The 18,201-nt window shown below is 39.0% G+C and overlaps 1 protein-coding gene across 1 annotated transcript; it reads left to right on the forward strand.

Annotated features, from left to right (window-relative positions):
• The first annotated feature begins 485 nt into the window (after positions 1 to 485).
• SOSTDC1 (sclerostin domain containing 1) lies at positions 486 to 4,402 on the forward strand. The gene is made up of 2 exons (XM_008920361.2): positions 486 to 881; positions 3,088 to 4,402. The coding sequence occupies exons 1-2, from the start codon at positions 677 to 679 to the stop codon at positions 3,501 to 3,503; spliced, it is 621 nt and encodes a 206-aa protein (XP_008918609.1). The 5' UTR covers positions 486 to 676; the 3' UTR covers positions 3,504 to 4,402.
• The last annotated feature ends 13,799 nt before the right edge of the window (positions 4,403 to 18,201 follow it).

Below are 18,201 nucleotides of genomic sequence, written 5' to 3' on the forward strand. Positions count from 1 at the left end.
CACCAGGGAGAGAATATTCCTCTAAAACAAGCAATTTCTTTTGCAGTGCTCCCTGTTGATCAAAGCTGCATAATTTAAAGCATCTAGAGGCAGCTTTAAATTATTCACAATATTTTTTTAAATGATCTTGGTATACTGCAGACAGTATTTGTGTAACTAGCAGTCTTCTTTAAGTTCTATAAATTTTTGCATCCTTACAGAGCTCATCTCAGTTTGAGAAGACGGTATGAAACTTCGCATAAGGGGAGCAAGAGCGACTCATTCTGACACCGTGTTAGTCACATCACACAAAAGTGCCAGGCACATGGGGCTACAGGGAATGGCAGAGTAGACACGGCCGTCTCTAGGTCTCAGTCCGAATTCTGCTGTTTGATGGTGCCTAAGAGTTTTCTGTATACCCTCAAAAGCCCCAAATAGGAATCCTACAATTAGTGCATCTAACTCCTCCTTTACTGCAGTCTTCTCTCCTATTGGTGAAAGGTCTTCGCAGCTCATGTAGGGATCCCACCCCTTTTGTGGGTTTTCATTCTGAAGCTATCCACAACTTTACACCTGAATGAATGCCAAACCTCCCTGAATATATAAAGGAAATCTTCAAGAGCAATTGCAGAGTTACCCAGAAGAAGCAGAAGGAAAAGATTTCATCCAGCTCTGTCAGACACAGGCTGAACCAGCCATGCTTCTCCCTGCCATTCACTTCTATGGCTTTCTCCTGACTTTCATCTTCACGAGAAGCTACTTGGCTTTCAAGAACGATGCCACAGAGATACTTTATTCACACGTTGTTAAACCCGCTGCAGCGAGCCCAAGCAGCAACAGCACGTTGAATCAAGCCAGGAACGGAGGCAGGCACTACACCAGCACTGGATCCGACCGTAACAGTGAGTATCCCACCGGCGGTACTTCCACCGCGTCCCGCAGCCCCGGGCGGCAGCTGCGCCCGTCCCGGTCCCGGGAGCGGAGCCCCCGACCGGAGCCGCGCATCCCGCCCGGCGCCCCGTGCTCCCCCCGGCCCGAGCGCGGCGCTCCAGGGAACCGGCGCCTGGGGGGAGCCGGGGCGCGGGGAGATGCTGCTGGTTCCGGGCCGGGATCTGCCTCGCCAGGCGGCCCCCGAGCCAACAGCCCGCCCTCCCCCGTGCTGGGGAGTCCTGTAGGACCGGCTCGCTCGGCCAGGTTACTTCCTGAGGGAGGTTCATCCAGGAATGCCGCGTTCTGTGGGTTATCCGGCAGGGAAGCGAGATAAAGGAAGAGGGGTGAAAGGCATTTCCAGAGCGCTCGCTTTCTTATCTCCCACTACGAGCAGGGAAGGTGTCTGAGCTACTTTTCAAATGCAATGAAATACTCTGAATTTCGTTCCCGCTGTTTGGTTTTACTTCCTGCTATAGCTCTTAACCGCTTAACACCTCCAGCAAATGTAAACAAATCAGCTCATAATTTACCTATGATCTCTGCTCTAACTTGCCTTCTTATATCTAGTCTTCTCCTGCTGAGTTTTATGTATATATGTCAGATACACGGGGATCTGGAAACCTGCTGACTTTATCTGTTCCCTCCCCTGCCCACCTCCTCAAAATGAAACAAATCCAAACAGAGAAACATACACACACCAACCCACAACAGTTCGATAAAAATAGTCATCCCTGGAAAGTGAAGGCAACGAGTGACACCGATACCTTTCAGCTAAGCCAGGTGTGTCAGCTTCTGTGAACGCAGAGGTTTTAAGCGCACAGGAAACATCTCATCATTATAAGATTACTGGAACAGCCCAGTAGGTATTCGTTGTCAATGAGCTGTCACTGGCAAAAAGCTGAGCCAGGAAAGACAGAAAAACAGGAGACAAACTTAGATCTGTGACCAGCTGCTTCCAGGTACATTCCTGAGTGCAGCTGCAGGAAGGCAAGCCTGAATCTTTTCTGCAAGGCAATCAGGACAGCAGCCCTGTCACTAGTCCCTGGGGTCAGCCTGCAGATTTACAGTCCCTCTGCCTGCCCACCATGAGACACAGGGGATAGGGTGAAGTAATCTTAATGCAGTGTCTCTGTTCAGAATTTGCTTCCAAAAATCCAAGTAGAAACAGAAGCAGCCTGTAGCTGAGATATGTAGATGTACCTTCAAAGCCTTTTATGATTCATTCTGAAATGTTTCTAGTAATTACTTCTATTTTAAAAGCGTTAGTTAATTGCATTGTGTGTAGAATCCGCGCCGTAATTGTCCTTCAGAAAGAGGGAGAGCACAGCCAGTAAAGATTGCTTATTAAAATTAAGCGCGCTGTGGGCGTTTATTTCAAAGTGTAATTACTGAAATAAACAGTTGTGTTTATTGCAGGGAGCGCAGAGCCGCACATATAGACGGGTACAAACATGCCTGTATGAGAAGCTCTGCATGTTGATTCTGTCAGTTGCCTGAGAGAATTTGCAGGATCCTCTATGTAACATATAACATACAGACTACTACAGATACAAAGACGGTGTTATCCTGAGGGCAAAATGACCCCTCTGAAATTGTTACTGCTAATCATTCAAATTTCATAGGCAGAACCCCATTCCCTGGTAACTTCAGCTGTTACCACTTCTGCAGTATCTGTGTTTGAGGCCACAGAGTTCATGGGAGACTCAGTCCACTGTAACCATGGAAAGAGAAGACACACACTGTTTGAAATTCATTTAGAAGCAAACAAACCATTTCCAAAGCATTATTTTCCCCCTTGCTAATGATCCAACATAATTGTGAACATCACAGAGCAGATTCCCTAGATTGAGAACAAACAGGAAACACTTCTTCCCTTGGGGCATTTTTCTCTTCTAAAAGGTATGTCCCTGAGAAGAAGGATAGAGAATAAAATTGCCTCTTCTACCACAACTGCTGAAGTGCATATCATTAGGATTTCTTTATGCTCTGGTATTACCCAGAGATACCATCAGCGCTTGAGGCCCTTGTGTTGGGGGACACAATAGTAAAGAGATGTCCTGTAAAGATTACAGCCTACTTTTAACTTCTGCAAAACATACCTGGTTAATGTGAAAATGACTGGCTGAGGAAATTGCTCCATTCTGAATTTCAGTGTTTATTGTTCTGTGCATTCTACAGATCGTGTTCAAGTTGGTTGCCGGGAACTGAGATCCACCAAGTACATTTCTGATGGCCAGTGCACCAGCATTAACCCCCTGAAGGAACTGGTGTGTGCTGGTGAATGCCTCCCTTTGCCACTGCTCCCCAACTGGATTGGAGGAGGTTACGGAACCAAGTACTGGAGCAGGCGGAGCTCGCAGGAGTGGAGATGTGTCAACGACAAAACTCGCACTCAGAGGATCCAGCTTCAATGCCAGGATGGAAGTATAAGAACCTACAAAATAACTGTGGTCACAGCCTGCAAGTGCAAGCGATACACCAGGCAGCACAATGAGTCCAGCCACAACTTCGAGGGAACCTCTCAAGCAAAACCTATCCAGCATCACAAAGAGAGGAAAAGAGCCAGTAAATCCAGCAAACATAGTACAAGTTAGAAGTCAAACATTCTCTCCTCTCTCATCTCCCTCTCCTCGTGCCAAAACTGAACTCACCTGTAACCATTTGCTTTACCCTTCTGACTGCTTAAAGACAAGTCTGCCATTGCTGTGTTCTCAGTTGACACTACTTGCTTTGACCAAAATCAAAAGGGGCATTCTCAGCATATGGACATTTTGGGTGATTTTCCAGATGCTCAAGATGGGGAATAACACAAGCTTTCCAAGCCCATACTATAAACTTTTACATTTTCTCCACCCATGGAGGCAAAGAAAATTTGCCATGAGTCTTCACTGAAGTCTATTTTGTAAAAAGATGCTTTGTCGTGTGTTTTCCTGAGAACAGTTATCACATCTATTGCCTTCTATATCATGTTTTATGAACTTCTGACAACAGCTTAAAAATACAACACCTTGTATCTGCTTTCAGATTCATTCTAAAAAGATGCTTTGCATGCTCACCTTTCTCTTATCTCAGTATACCAAAAATTAAAATATGCATGGCAGCAATCAAAAAGTAAAGCTGAACAAACTATTTATTTGTTGTTGTAATTATTTAATGAGCTTTTATGTGTGTTATTTCCCTTCAAAATTTCCTTATGTTTATAGCTTTTCATATGTATCAAAGTATTTTCCTATGATTTGTGGCTGGGTTAGAACATAATTTTGTAGATAATGTAAAATAGACATTTTAGCATTCTTGGTATATATATTTTAATTTTGAACATTCATAGACATAGGTGTTATTTCGAAGTAGCAACATAAAAATTGTATTTTTCATTCTCCACCCTGTATTATTTTTGTTTAAAAAGTGTGCAATCAAAAGACAGATATAACTTCCTTTCAAATTCATTGGTTTCTTTTGTTTTTTTAGAAAAATAAACACTGCTAAAAACCTGTATTGTCTGGCTCTGTGTATGAAAATGCACACATTTTTATCAGTCACAACATTCAGTCTTAAAAAACGGGAGAACGTTATATGGTTTAAAAAAATCTATCCATGAAATTTAAAATTAAAACAATCCTTCTGGATGTAAAAATCTTACATGACCATTTAACAGATGGTGCTTATTAATGGTCCAAGCCAGGTTCTTATTTAACAGTTCTCAAGTTGTACATTTCAGAAGAAGTGTATATTTGGGAAGTTTTACAAGCTAGTGAGACACCACCATTTTTTTTTCTTTTCGTTAGTGATGATCAAGTCAAAGAGCAATGGTATAACTTACATATGGTTTCATCTTTTCCACAGAACCAGTAGAGTACCTCACATTTATCCACAAATTCTTATAGAATCTATCAAAAAATATATAGTAATTAATCTGCCTTTAAACACATAGTGCATGAATCACTTATTCTCAATCTTTCAAACTATATTGAAACACTGTGGGCAGGATTTCATCACAGATTCTGCTGTTCTTAAATCATTAACTTTTACAACCCATTTGCACCCAAAGTAAAAGTTACACAAGAGGATAGTAATGAAAAGTCTTGCCTGATAAGGTCTCACACAAGCTCTCTGACCTTCTTTTTATCTCATCCTGTTTTGCATTTTAATTTCAAAAGATTCATCATGAAGTTCTTGGCAGAGATCTTTCCTGGTTGTTAAAGTAGTAGAACTGCCTGACTCACTCAATACTTTATTGACAAAATTTAATGATTTTTCCTCAAAGTTACTTTTGAGAATTCTCTTTAAAATTTGCTATTTGTAAAAAAAGATACATACTTTTTTATTCAATTTAAGTGATCCACGTGGTAGTACAGGTAAAAAACCCCATTGCATTAATGACCTAGCTATTTCAAATTTAGTTTTGTGATTGAAAAAATATCAAAACGATGAGACCAGAATCCATTTATACTTAAATTCCCTGATCTTAAAGGTGCTTCTTTTAAGTGTAAAAGGAGAGATAATGAATAAAGGAGTTAGCAGGGAGAGAAGTGACATGACATTGCTTCTAGGCATATCAGTCCAGCAGACCTAGAGATATATTATTTTTTTATTTTAATAGACAGTCTCATTCAATCATTTCATGAGAGAAAAAATTTTCCCAAATGCCAAACATCTATCCATTTTTAAATTGTTATCCAGCTACTTGTTCAAGATGACAAAGCACAGAAGATTGAGATAATGGACCAAAATTTAACCAAAATTATTTTCAAAGCCAATAGCCACTAAAAACCAGTAAAGCTGGCCTACCTGTTCTGTTTGACTCCCAGAGAGTAGAATGGTGAAAAAACCCACACATCTTGCTCATAACTCTTTTCCAATCATTGAAGTTTTACTGTAGGAACAATATGCATGTTTAATAAAGAGATTCCATTTAGAAACAGAGATAATAACTTCTCATTTGTCTTTTCATGCAGAACTACCCGAGGGGGAATAATCTGACACAATTCTGCTAAAATGAGTTCATGAAACTTTGCTGGATATGCTATAGAATGGCCATGGGGCCCATCTCTAAGTCTGGCATATTTGAGGGAACATGAGGGAAGCCAGCAGGAACATTGTCCATCAGCAGCAACTTAGCTTTGAAGTGCCACCTGAATTAGCTATGGTCTCTTCTTTGGCCATGACTTTGGCGCTTTGTGGGAGATATCTTCAGGAAAGCAGCGTTAGAAATATGTTAATCTTGAATTTTCTGAAGGAATAATGTTACTCTTTGTGATGCAACTCCTAACTCTGAATACTTCAATCTGGTATATACAGTCTGCCTTCTGTTTCATCTGGTTACATGTGAACTCACAGGGATCTATCCAAGGATCCAAAAAAAAAAGGCATTTATTATATGAGTACATCTAACTAGTTTCTTTTCTGTATGGAGAATGTCCAACATGTAAAGTTGCAGTGAGGAGGAAATGGGCCACTGCTCTTGTGGAGGACAGTGGAGAATGTAGCCAAAGTTTATCAAAGACTCAGTGAACAAAATAGTACTGCTTACATTGAAATAATTCTAAATATGATACATCTTAAGTTTGCTTCAAAGTTAAAAAGGAAAGACAAACACGCTCAAATTTTCTTAGTTTTCACCTAAAATACTAAGCCAAATAGATACAAGAAATACCTAAATGTTTTGAAAGAGTACAGTGTAGAGGCAGATAAGTTTTTACATAAATTAGACAACAAATAGTCTAGATTTATTAAACTAAGAATATATAGAAGTTGACTTTCTCAGTGATGTTTGATCATATGGGCAGATTGGTAAGTCCAAGGGCTTCCTAAAAGGCATTTCAAACATCTTAAAAAGAACCTAATAATTTTACAACTTCTCATACTTGCTTCTTTAGAAAACTAAAAGTGAATAAATTGGAAATTTATTTTAAATCTGTTAATCTGACATAGCTATTTCATTACTTTTGAGTTGATGAAATCCACCTCCAGCTAAGTGGTAATTGTTTTATAATGAGTGGAAATCAATTTTTCTTTAGACATCACTAGAAACAAACTTAGCCAGATGCTGATTGTTTTGATAGCATGGTAGCACTCAGAGGCACACTTTGTAGAGGCAGTGGTAGATAGTATGTGTCATTAAGACATTTATCAACTGTGGAAGTCAGAAGGGCCTGACATTTGCAGTCTAGACTAGAAAGGCCCTTGAGAAGTTTATTTATTCAGTTTTTTAATAATAGTAACAAATCTCTTGCTTTCTCCTTTCCAGCAGTCTTGGAATCTAAACCACCCAAATCCAAGCTCAGTCATTTGTTTGGAAATAAAGTAGACATTTGAATAACACCCTTCAAAATACCTAACAGATTTCTGCTAGTAAATCACTTTAGTCCTTCTAACCTTGACCTTTATATCCTTCCTGAAGAAGTACAGCATTAATCAAGAAAGGGCTGTTCAATACATTCCACTGTGAGTGTCTTGTTGCTACAGTATTAACCTGGAGGTGTTCAGTTGAAAATTATAAGGAATCCTTAGAGTTGGAAAGTATCCTATTCTCATGATGCATTTCCTTTCCCCTAGGCCAGGCGAGGGGCTTTGATTTTCAGTTCATTGACATACATACAAATATCGCTCCAGGCTAAACCTAAAAATTCTCTAGAGATTTATGAGTTAAGCAGACATTCTGTCACTGGATTTGTTAATTTTGCCTGAACGTGGCCCCCACAACAAGAGGCTTGCCCATGCATCTTTCTGAAAGACATCCAGCCTTTCAGCTTACTCCTTGTATGAGTTATGTGAACTGACACACTAGAAAAGTGTGATTTACAAGTGATATTGCCTACCACTGAGTAAATATTCAAACATCTACTTTCCTCAGTATTTCTATGCTAAGAAACTACTATTAATTTTTAATTAATGTTTATTGAACTGCACACCATGAAAATAAGTAGTCTTTATTAATTGCTGAGAAAAATCTCTACAAACGCTGGACTGTAATTCCATTCTGGGAGTTTGCATTTTCTTAACTCAGTTTGGTTTGATGTGACAGTGACATTACCTAGCTGGAGTTCAGGCCTTCTTAATGCCTCTATACAATGACAAAGAAATACAGAGGATGTCTTAATAGAAATGACTTCTTTAATAGGGCTGTTTGTGGAATATGGTATTTAATGAATCTAATGGGGAAAAAAAGAAAAGGAAGTCAGCTCCCCGGAAAAGAGGCCTAAATCAGAATTCCCTGAAACATTAATATAGTTCTGTTTACTAAACCACAACGACAACTGCTGTCAAAAGAGTGACCTTTGCTACCATCTACTTAAGTAAAAAATACTAAACTACCTAAAAATGTTTTGTTGAACACTGTTGTCTGTTTTCTGTCCCTTGCTCTGTTTTAGTCATTTTACAATAGTGTATAATTGTCTCATTGTTTACAATCATAGCTATTCTGAACTATATTAACATGGTACACTTGATTTTTGATACATAAATATTTTAAATCTCTTCTTAGAATGACTGGATGTATCATTTTTTTTATTTTGACTACTGAGAGGAAAAGTAATGCTCTGCCTTGGTCTAGGAGTTTCACATTTGATTTGTTTTGTTAGCCCCAGTGAGAAATGACTTAGTGAGGAAATTGTAAAGGAATTTAGTAAAAGTATACACCATTCTGTGAAGTCTGATGCTTTGATGGGCTAAAGAAGAGCCAGCCAGGCACATTTATTAAAGTTCTTTTATATAAAACAGTGGAGAGTTGAGGGACAGGGCCTAAGGAGAAAAGTACTTGCCTAGCCCTACCACAAGAACTGCCACTGAGAAACAGAGGGACTATGCAAAGCTTTGAAACACTCTGTAGCACAAAGACTTTGTTTCAATTGCAGCCGAAGCAAGTTTAAACATCTGTTGCTTGTTAGATTATTATTTTATTTATTTGCTTATTTATTTATTCATTTAGTTTGGGATGGGTTGAAGAAAGCCATTTTAGGCTCCCTATGGTCATTAAGCTGGGATGGAGAACAGAGGTCTGAGTGTTTCTAAAATGTAAAGCTACAAAAATTTGGGTTTTAGCATGGAACACTTGCTTTTGGTGTTTATTTTTTCTTCTCCCATTGAAAAAGCCTGCTGAAACTTCTGCTTTTGTGCATCTTTATTGCAATTTTTAGTACGCTAGCCAGAGCAGCTTATAGCACCTGAGAACTGGTTGTATTGCTGCACTGCATCCTTTGTTTTCAGATATTGAAATGTCTGAATTTGGGTATGTCTAGAAGAGGAGAAAGAAGAGAAGATGGATCAAAAAATTGTAACTAAATGACATGTGGAGGACAGCATGGTGCTGTGTCTTCTTAATTTTCTTCTGATCCTCATAACTTTTCATGAGACTTCAAAAGACTTGTTCTGTCTGCAAAATGCCAAGCCAAATAGTAGTCCATGAACATGCTACCCTTGGGATTTAGCAGACTGCCAAGTTTAAATACACATGGTAGATAACCATTTCTGACTGTCTCTGTGTCTTCATTTCCCATGCAAAGGGAAGAATGCGCAGCACAGTGTGTCTGGACCATTTCACACTGAACCAGGGCAAGTCAGGGAGACTTCACAATCTGCCATCTCCACATAAAAATACATTTCACTGCACTGTTCGTATCTTCTGGTGGGTGACCACGGCCTTCCCTCCCTGAGGAGAATGAATATTACCTAATCTGAAAAAGTTCACATACAGGTTTCTTAGAATGCTATCAGTCTGTCACACACCTGGACTCCCTTATTGAAGAATTTGGCTCAAACTCCTGCTTACAACCTATATAAAATATAAATATTTAAGATATATATACCTATAAAATTACAGTAATCTGATTTTGTGAACAAGACCATCAAGAATATAGCTAGTGAGTTATCCATAAAACCTCTTCTAGGTGCTCTGCAGCTATTGTCCCTATATTTTCTTTTGATCTTTTTGTAATCAGTTATGAATCTTGACACCTCTGCCAGAAGAAAACATTTGCAACATCCTTTGCCAAGAATAAAGTAAATATTAAGGATTTCCATTTTTATTTGCTTAATTAAATACTTCTTTGCATAATTCTTCCATAAAAGCCCTCATTAGACAGACCATTCAAGCCACTGTCTTAATCTTAAGAACATAGTACCTTGTGGTACTCTTTATCTACTCAAATAGTGCAGCCCCGTGCAAATCTGTTTGCTTCTGCCCTTCACTTTGAAACTTCTGACTCTAGCAAAATCCAAATCCTCTTTCCCATGGTGTCTCAATGCCCAAACTCTTTTCTTTCCAGTAGTTAGCTTACTTGTTCCACATTCTTTTTCAAAACACACATACACACACAGAAGGATGCATTACTTAATTATTTAATCCGTTTTATGAAGTGTTCAGTACTGAAAAAAACAATGTATGTAGAAACACAAGTGTACTGGCACAGGTCAATGCCAAGAAGAATTTTTAAAGTAGGGTGAGTTGGACTGCATTACTCAGAAAAACAGTAACAGGATACAGAGCATTTTTCATTAAGTAGTTGGTTTGCATCCAGCTAGATTAGTATGCTGGAAAATGGTTAACCTTTCATGGTTGCTCAGCAGTGTATGTTAAACAAGCTGAGTCTCTATATAATTGCTGGATGACAGGTAGCCACTTTGCTGCAGTTGGGAAAAATCTGTAAGCCTGATCTTTCTAAAAACTGAACAGGATCAAAGGATTGACCCTTTCCAATCTGACATTTTTGTGCTATAACTGCATAAGCCAGCAAAGGATGAGGTAAAGGATTAGGACAAGGCTACTGTTTTTAAGGACTATCATCCTGCATGTTTTGCTCACTATAAAGCAACTGTTCAGAAAGAGCAAAAAGATTCACAAACTTTACCACAAGGCAGGCTGCATTTTAAGGTACTTCTCTTACAAATTGCCAAAAAGGTTAGAAAGTAACTCTAAAAAATCAAAAGGAAAGGGGAAAAATGAACTACCTCCAGATGATTGTTTTGTCTAATGTATACCATATAAATCCACAATGAAGGCAAAGTCCAGTTTTTGTGTTGCATAGTATCTTGTGTTGCAAGCTGCAATTTCAGTCCCTGATGGTATAGCTAGGACCAGTCTTAATTTATTAAATAAAAAACTTGCATGGATGGAATCCCTCCTATATGAACTCTGTCAGACTGACTTTATCTATATTATTCAAACATAGGACTAATGAATAACATTCCTGGCATTCTTAAAGAGAGGACTGTTATTAACATGACAAGAGATGCAGAAACAATGCTTTTGGTGTAGTAATAAGTAATAAAGCTTGTACCCCTATTCACACCAAATATGCAAATTTTCATTGATGTTGTTTGATTCTCTCCATCACTTGAAGTTTGGTGAATTGTTTCATATTCTTTTACAAATATTCCCTGGAGATAACACAGAACATAGTAAAGCAATAAAACACGGCATGATAATATGCACACACCAAAATTAAAACAAAAATTTAGAGCAGTGAAAATCCCAATTCTATTCCAAATCTAACTTCAGTTCCTAAAGTATTTTCTAATATTGCACTACATAATTCTATATCACTGGTGTCTTGACAGCTGTGGCTTAATACCACTTATTTAATCAGTTCATAGCCCATCTCTGCTCTGAATCATCTTGGGAAAAGGAAACTGCCATTAATCTTTCCTCAGAGGTAACTGTTTCTCCAGTGATGACTCAACATCTGTCAAAAAAGAGTAAATTAAACATTTCTTTTTTTAATGACATGATAGGCCACTGTCCTAATGGTTGGTGCCTGCTGTTAAGTCAGAGTGACAGTGGAAAACAGGGATTTCCGTCCCTGAACTTCCATGTCTTTGTTAGTGTCACCATCCAATGCACTCCAACAGTCGAAGACCCTAAAACACAGTTCCCGTTAATAAGCACAACACATGGTGATTGTGGAGCTCCACAAAGTGGAGCAGACAGATCTACCCAAAATTGGCATGACTTAGCATCTGACCAACATACCTAGAATCTACAAAGATCCTTCCAGAGCCAAGTGTTGAGGACTATTCAGCCATTTCTAATGAAAAATTACATGAGGTCTCCATCTTATAACCTACTAGCTAAAATAGTTGAAATCCTTCTTCAAGTCTTTAATCTTTCTGAATTTCACAAAAACTCCTGCAATCAGGGACTCTCACTCTCATGAATTATTGAATAACATACTACAGAGTAATTCTCTTATCTTTAAATTCTTTTATTTTGTGTACACAAAATACTCATTAGCTCTTGAACTAACCTTCCATACCTCAGATAAATGGCCTAGAGGGTTATCAGGTAGAGAATGGACAAACACTTCAGGGGAAATATAAGATTTTAGGGTGAAGCTTTAAAATGCAATGTTTTTCTCTAGCAGTTGCACAGAACATAAGCAAGATGCTTCTTCTGTGTATCAAGTATTCATAAGCTCTAAAAGAAATTTAGCTACCAGAACCATGCAAAACAATGCCAAAGGTGTGATATAAAACACACAGGATACAACAGGTGAAACTCAATGCATGTTTTTCAACACACCTTCAATGACGTGCAAGTATGACAACACTCCACTTTGTTCAAAGACCACATTTTCTTTACATTTGTAGCATTCATAGTCTCTATTTATGCTTCAACTATTAAAAAACTATATTTTGCAGAACTTTCTATGAAGGCAATAGCACTCAGAATTCCCCTTAGGGATCTGATCTGTAAGTGATTCTATGCCACTGTGTATGGGGCACGTAAGGACTCCTTGATATTTGGTAGTCAATTATTTACATCATTTAAGTTATGTATGTGCATAACTCTGTTACTGAATACATGCTGTTTTGATCTTGGTTCCACATAGCAATAAGAGCAAATCAATAGCACAACACTTTATCTAAGTATTCCACACATCTATAGCATTTTTCATCAAACAATCTAAGAGCAAGAAATAACCTTTTGCAGACATATTTGTAAAAACACAAATATAAATATATGGTAATATGAAATAAGATAAGATTTCCCTGAAGGTGTTAAACATGCTTTGGATGGAAAATATTTTTGCCTTTTCCAGCACTCCCCTATCTATTATACTGCCTTGAGCCATGTGTTCCCTATGACATGACATTGACTTGGGAACCACTATCACCACAGAGCAAATACTCTGAGGCAGCTGCTGTGCAACAAAGACTGAAATAGCAAAGATGTAAGTCAGTCCAAAAGGACTACATGGAGGGTCGATCAGCCTCAGGCAACAAGTAAAAGATTGTGAAGAGCATAAAATAAAACTGTCACAGGATTACTTTTTCTAGTGATCTATCAGAACTGAAATAAATATCTGGAAACAATGGTTTCCATGTAAGCCTAAGACTTTGAGATCTTGTGTAACGTGCCACAAATAGCAACAGACATGCAAGATAAAAACTGAAATTCTGTCTTTTGGAGGACTTTCTAATCTCTTTAGATATGCAAAGAACTTGTGTCTATTTCTGTAAACAGTGACTTCAACAATTAGAGACAGTTACTGGTGACTTCAAGAGAGCCAAGACTGCTATCCTACTTGAACAGAAAAACTATCTAAAGAGAACTGGCATTCCACTTGCTTCCTTACAGCTCTGGATTTGATGGCTTGTCACCACTGAAGAAATAGTTTATATATCTGGAAAAAATTAGTGAAATACAATCTTGCGAACACAAGGTTCAGGTTAAAAGCCTGCACCACTGCTCAGAATGCTACAGATACCATGTTAGCTTGAAGAATGGCTCTCAGATTTAAAATACTTTTAGCTTTACATTGTCTTTTATGGATCTTGCACTTCCATAGTCGGAAGTATTGTAATTTTTTTGTAATTCTGCTTTTACAGTTCACTTTAACTTGTGAAATGCTACTTGATTCCATGCACTTCCCTTTAAAACACACAATAGCAAACCTTGCTGCTTGTCAGGAAAAGGCAAATTCATTAAATTTAAAAATAAAAAATAAAAATTAAAAATAAAATGCTTCAAGAGCTTAGAATTTTCTTTGATAAAAGACAATTTCTCAGTTACTTTATACCACATCTACAGAAGACTCAACTGAAATTTTAAATAAAGAAGTTTTGCTCTTTTACTAATTTTTCACAAATACCTTTCAGAATGATTTCTATCACTCTGATAACTTAACGTTCTCAAAAAACCCTACTATGAGTCAGTAATAGATTATATTTTCCCCCAGCAGTCAAATTTTCAGGTGAATGTCACTACTGTAATTTGATTCCAATTTGTACATATCTTCTTCAATAAAAAAGAACCCCCCCTCCTTTTCCTTTCAAATATATGATTGGCATATTTACTGCATAATTGCAAACTACTACGATGGTTTCAGATGTTATACCCCTGCACAGAAATGATGGATTAGCCTGCTCTTTACTTGCTTTGAGGTAAATGTTGCCTCTGCCCCTTTTTATTCGATTAAAAACTGCAAAATTTTTCTTCCAATATGTGTGAATTTACATTTTACCCCACTTCAAGTGTTTATATATGAGCACAAATATATATGCACAGCAACCAAAATAGTAGATTGATTCAATACAAAATGCATAATGAAATGGAACTGAAGGCGAATTATGTATTCACAAAATGTCACTGTGCTTCACTGCATGTTACTAACAAATGAATATTAAAAAGATGCAAATCCCAAAATCCCAGTTTTCTTAACTCATGGTAAAACATTGTATAAATGGATAGGGATGTTAAATATGGTCTTCCTTCCACATCATCTAAGAAAACAAAAAATAAAAGGAGAAATGGCAGTAAAAACTTTAGTACAAATAAGACCCTAAGAGTCTATACTGAAGGGCTTCTGGAAAAACTAACAGGTGCTACCAACACAAGATAAAAATCTTTTGACTCCATAGAAACTGTAAAAAACATGAAAACTTCTGAAACATTTGACATTCAAGTGCAGCCAAAAGCAGCTTCAAAGTGCTTTTTGGCTGGGTCATCAAATCTCACCATAAATATACAACAGATTTGATGACACTGAAGTCTGCATCCATCAAAGTCCATCCATCAAATATCATTTCTTCTGGACTGATCAAGTCTCATCCCCTTAGCATAGCAAGGAAAATGGGCTTCAGAACAAGAACAGAACCAAATCTAGCACATGGTCTTCTTTCCTCAATCTCTCTTGCCTTTTTGTCCTTCACAGGAGAAATAAATATTACTCAAATAAATGAAGTGGGGAAATGCTGATTGGACAGGAGAGAAGGCACTAGGTACAATAGACTGTGGGTGTAGGTGATGACATGTAAAACCACAGCACCAAGAAGGAAGGGGGAAATAGTTCTGAAGGTTTTGTTGGTGTTTGGGAATATCCTACTTACCTACACCAAGAACTGATGTACAGTGGGAGGAGCCATGGGCACTAAAAAGACCTTATTTTGCTCCTTATAGTAAGATAAACAATAAAAAGGTCTGGAAAATCAGCTAGAGTTGACTAATGTTTGTGCTTTTTGTGAATGGAAGCATCAAGACCTGAGATAGGAATTCAGAATGTCTGTTACACTGAAAAAAAAGGAAAAAAAGTGGGAGCGTTGCTGAACAAGCTGCCATGAATGTGTCTCTTTAGAAATGCTGCAAGAAAAAATTAGAATCCAAGATGATTTTGGACACTGGAGGTGCCTACCTCAAGAGGAAAAATCCATTTGGGGCATCTGATAATAAAGAAGTGATGCTGTACCGATGGTAGTCTGCACAGGGGAGAATCACAGGTCAAACTTGGAAGTCTTCAAAGAGACAACAGACAAATATATGTCATCACTCAGGAATTAGGTGTAGTGAAATACTTTACAGGAAAAGAAAATATAAGATCCACTGAAAAAGAATATGAACAGTTAAACAGTTGCTAAGCCAAGGAATTATTAAAAAAACAAAAACCACATAGCAAAAAGCCCTGAAAACAATGAGATTCACACTTGTCGGGAGGAAGGCAGTTCAACTTCTAGTTAATCCCACTCACTAATGTAAAGAGTCTCCATTCTGTAAGTTTTTCAGTAATCTGTAAAATTCATACATTTTCCTCTTTTTTTTTTTTATTTTACATGCCCATTTTCTTCAATGCCCATGATAACATATTTGTTCCTTACAGAAGCTTTTGAAACATCATTACCCAAAAGGCACATGTTTCCATTCAAAAGGTTTGGCATTAGTCCCTCTCATGTTTCACTACATGGTACAAGCTGATGTGATTTCTGCTCATTGCCAGAACTGCCAAGACACATGTGCATGTAAAGTGCCTGTGTTCTCTACAGCATTTCCCAGTTTTCCAACACTTTTCTCCTAATGCAGGTAAGAAGGATATCTGTGAACTCCTGCCTTTGCTAAAAGGCATCACTTCACTCCTAATGTATGACTCCTACTTATGCTGCCTCTGCAAGCCCTTATGGTCATTTTACCCCAGTCCACAGCTGGCACTGGCAAAGCAGCCCAGCTGGGACATAACAAACTTCCATCCATGCTGCTTTTTCGATCAGATCTACTCCTCAGAAAGGTCTCTGTCTGTGTTCTACTTACGTTCCTTTAAACACAGTGTACGGAAACATGAAAAGCTGTAAATGTCAGCTTCTCAAAGATATACAGAATAGCTAAAAAAATCCTGCAGACTCTAAAGCCTCTGATAATTTCAGGACAGCCTGCATATAAGACACTTATTTTTTTCCCAGAAATAATGTCAAAGAGGACAGCGTTAGGGCCCTGAGTGCACCCACCTTCAACAAGTTTAGATGGCTGAATTAAGGAGTCTAGTTTGTCAAGTCCAAAGTTAGCTCTTCCACTAATAAGAGCTGTTATGAAGATAGCTACAAAAAGGTCCTGACCCTCCTTTCCTCCTCCTCCTCATTCTAAGCAGTCTTTACTGTTGGTTCCCTATGTCTGCACCTGGTTTGAGCCACACGAATTGGCTTGGCATCCTGGCTTGCCCTAGGACCTGCCACCTCACTGAGGCCAGGTGATCTCTGGACTATGCCTGACACTGAGGTCCTGATCCTTACTCTGGCTCATCCTTAGCATCCTGGCTTCTTGTTGGTGAGGCTACTTTTCTTACCTGCCTTGATACCATGCTCTGCTCCAGGCTCCCCTTCCCTTTTGGAGTAGCTGGCCCTTGCTGTTCCTTGAGAAGCAGCAACAAGCTCCCACCAGACATGCAATGGCATAATTTCAGTGAAATACATAAAACTTTCAGATGAGGATAGACTGTAGCTATGGTATGTAAATACACTCAAGTTACAGCCTAAGATGTACAGTGAAGGCAGACACATCAATGAGAGACCTATTTTCCTGTTTACAAATATGTGATCTAATGTCATGCTTAGCAAACCCCCTCCTTCTTGGACTGTCTCCTCTGCCACTTAATCAGTATCAACTTTAGGAATTTTTCAGTCAAACTGTCTCAGCTACTGCCTACAGTGAGACTATAAGATGAGCTGGAACACCACAGCCTCTCCCAGTGTCTTACCTGGAGGTGTTGGTTGACAGCCAGTTGAACATGAGCCGACATGGTGTCCAGGTAGCCAAAAAGGTCAGAGGCGTCCTGGCTTGTATCAGGAATAGTGTGGCCAGCAGGACTAGGGCAATGATTGTCCCTCTGTACTTGGCACTGGTGAGGCCACACCTTGAGTACTGTGTTCAGTTCTGGGCCACCCTCTGAAAGAAAGACATGGAGCTGCTGGATCGTGTCCATAGAAGGGCAAATGAAGCTGCTGAAGGGAGCAGTGCACAAATCCTATGAAGAGTGACTGAGGGAGCTAGGGTTGTTTAGCCTGGAGAAAAAAGGAGGCTCCAAGATGACCCTGTCACTCCCTATAACTACGTGAAAGGAGGTTGTAGCCAGGTGGGTGTTGGACTTTTCTCCCAGGCGATCAGTGACAGAATGACAGGACACGGCCTCAAGTTAAGAGGGGAGATTAAGGTTGGATATCAAGAAAAATTTCTTCACTGAAAGGTCTGTCAGGCATTGGAACAGGCTGCCCAGGGAAGCGGTGGAATCACTGTCCTTGGAAGCGTTCAAAAGGTGTGTGAATGTGACATTTGGGAATATGGTTTAACAGTGAACACGGCTGTGCTGGATTAACGGCTGGACTCGATGACTTTAGAGGCCTTTTTCAACCTTACCAATTCTATGATCTTATTCCAATCTCCCCCTCCTCGGATGAAGGGCAACAATTCCCACAATACAACTGTCCCCGGCCAGCCTGTGGGGCTCTCAGGAGGACGCAAGCCCACGGCTGGGACCGCGGTGAGCCCGCCTTCCCCTGGGCGCCAAACACGCTCTGTTTATTTCCTCACTGAAGCAC

The sequence above is a fragment of the Manacus vitellinus genome, unplaced genomic scaffold (genome assembly GCF_001715985.3).
Source record: "Manacus vitellinus isolate BGI_N305 unplaced genomic scaffold, ASM171598v3 scaffold_3_pilon, whole genome shotgun sequence".
Lineage (NCBI taxonomy): Eukaryota > Metazoa > Chordata > Aves > Passeriformes > Pipridae > Manacus > Manacus vitellinus.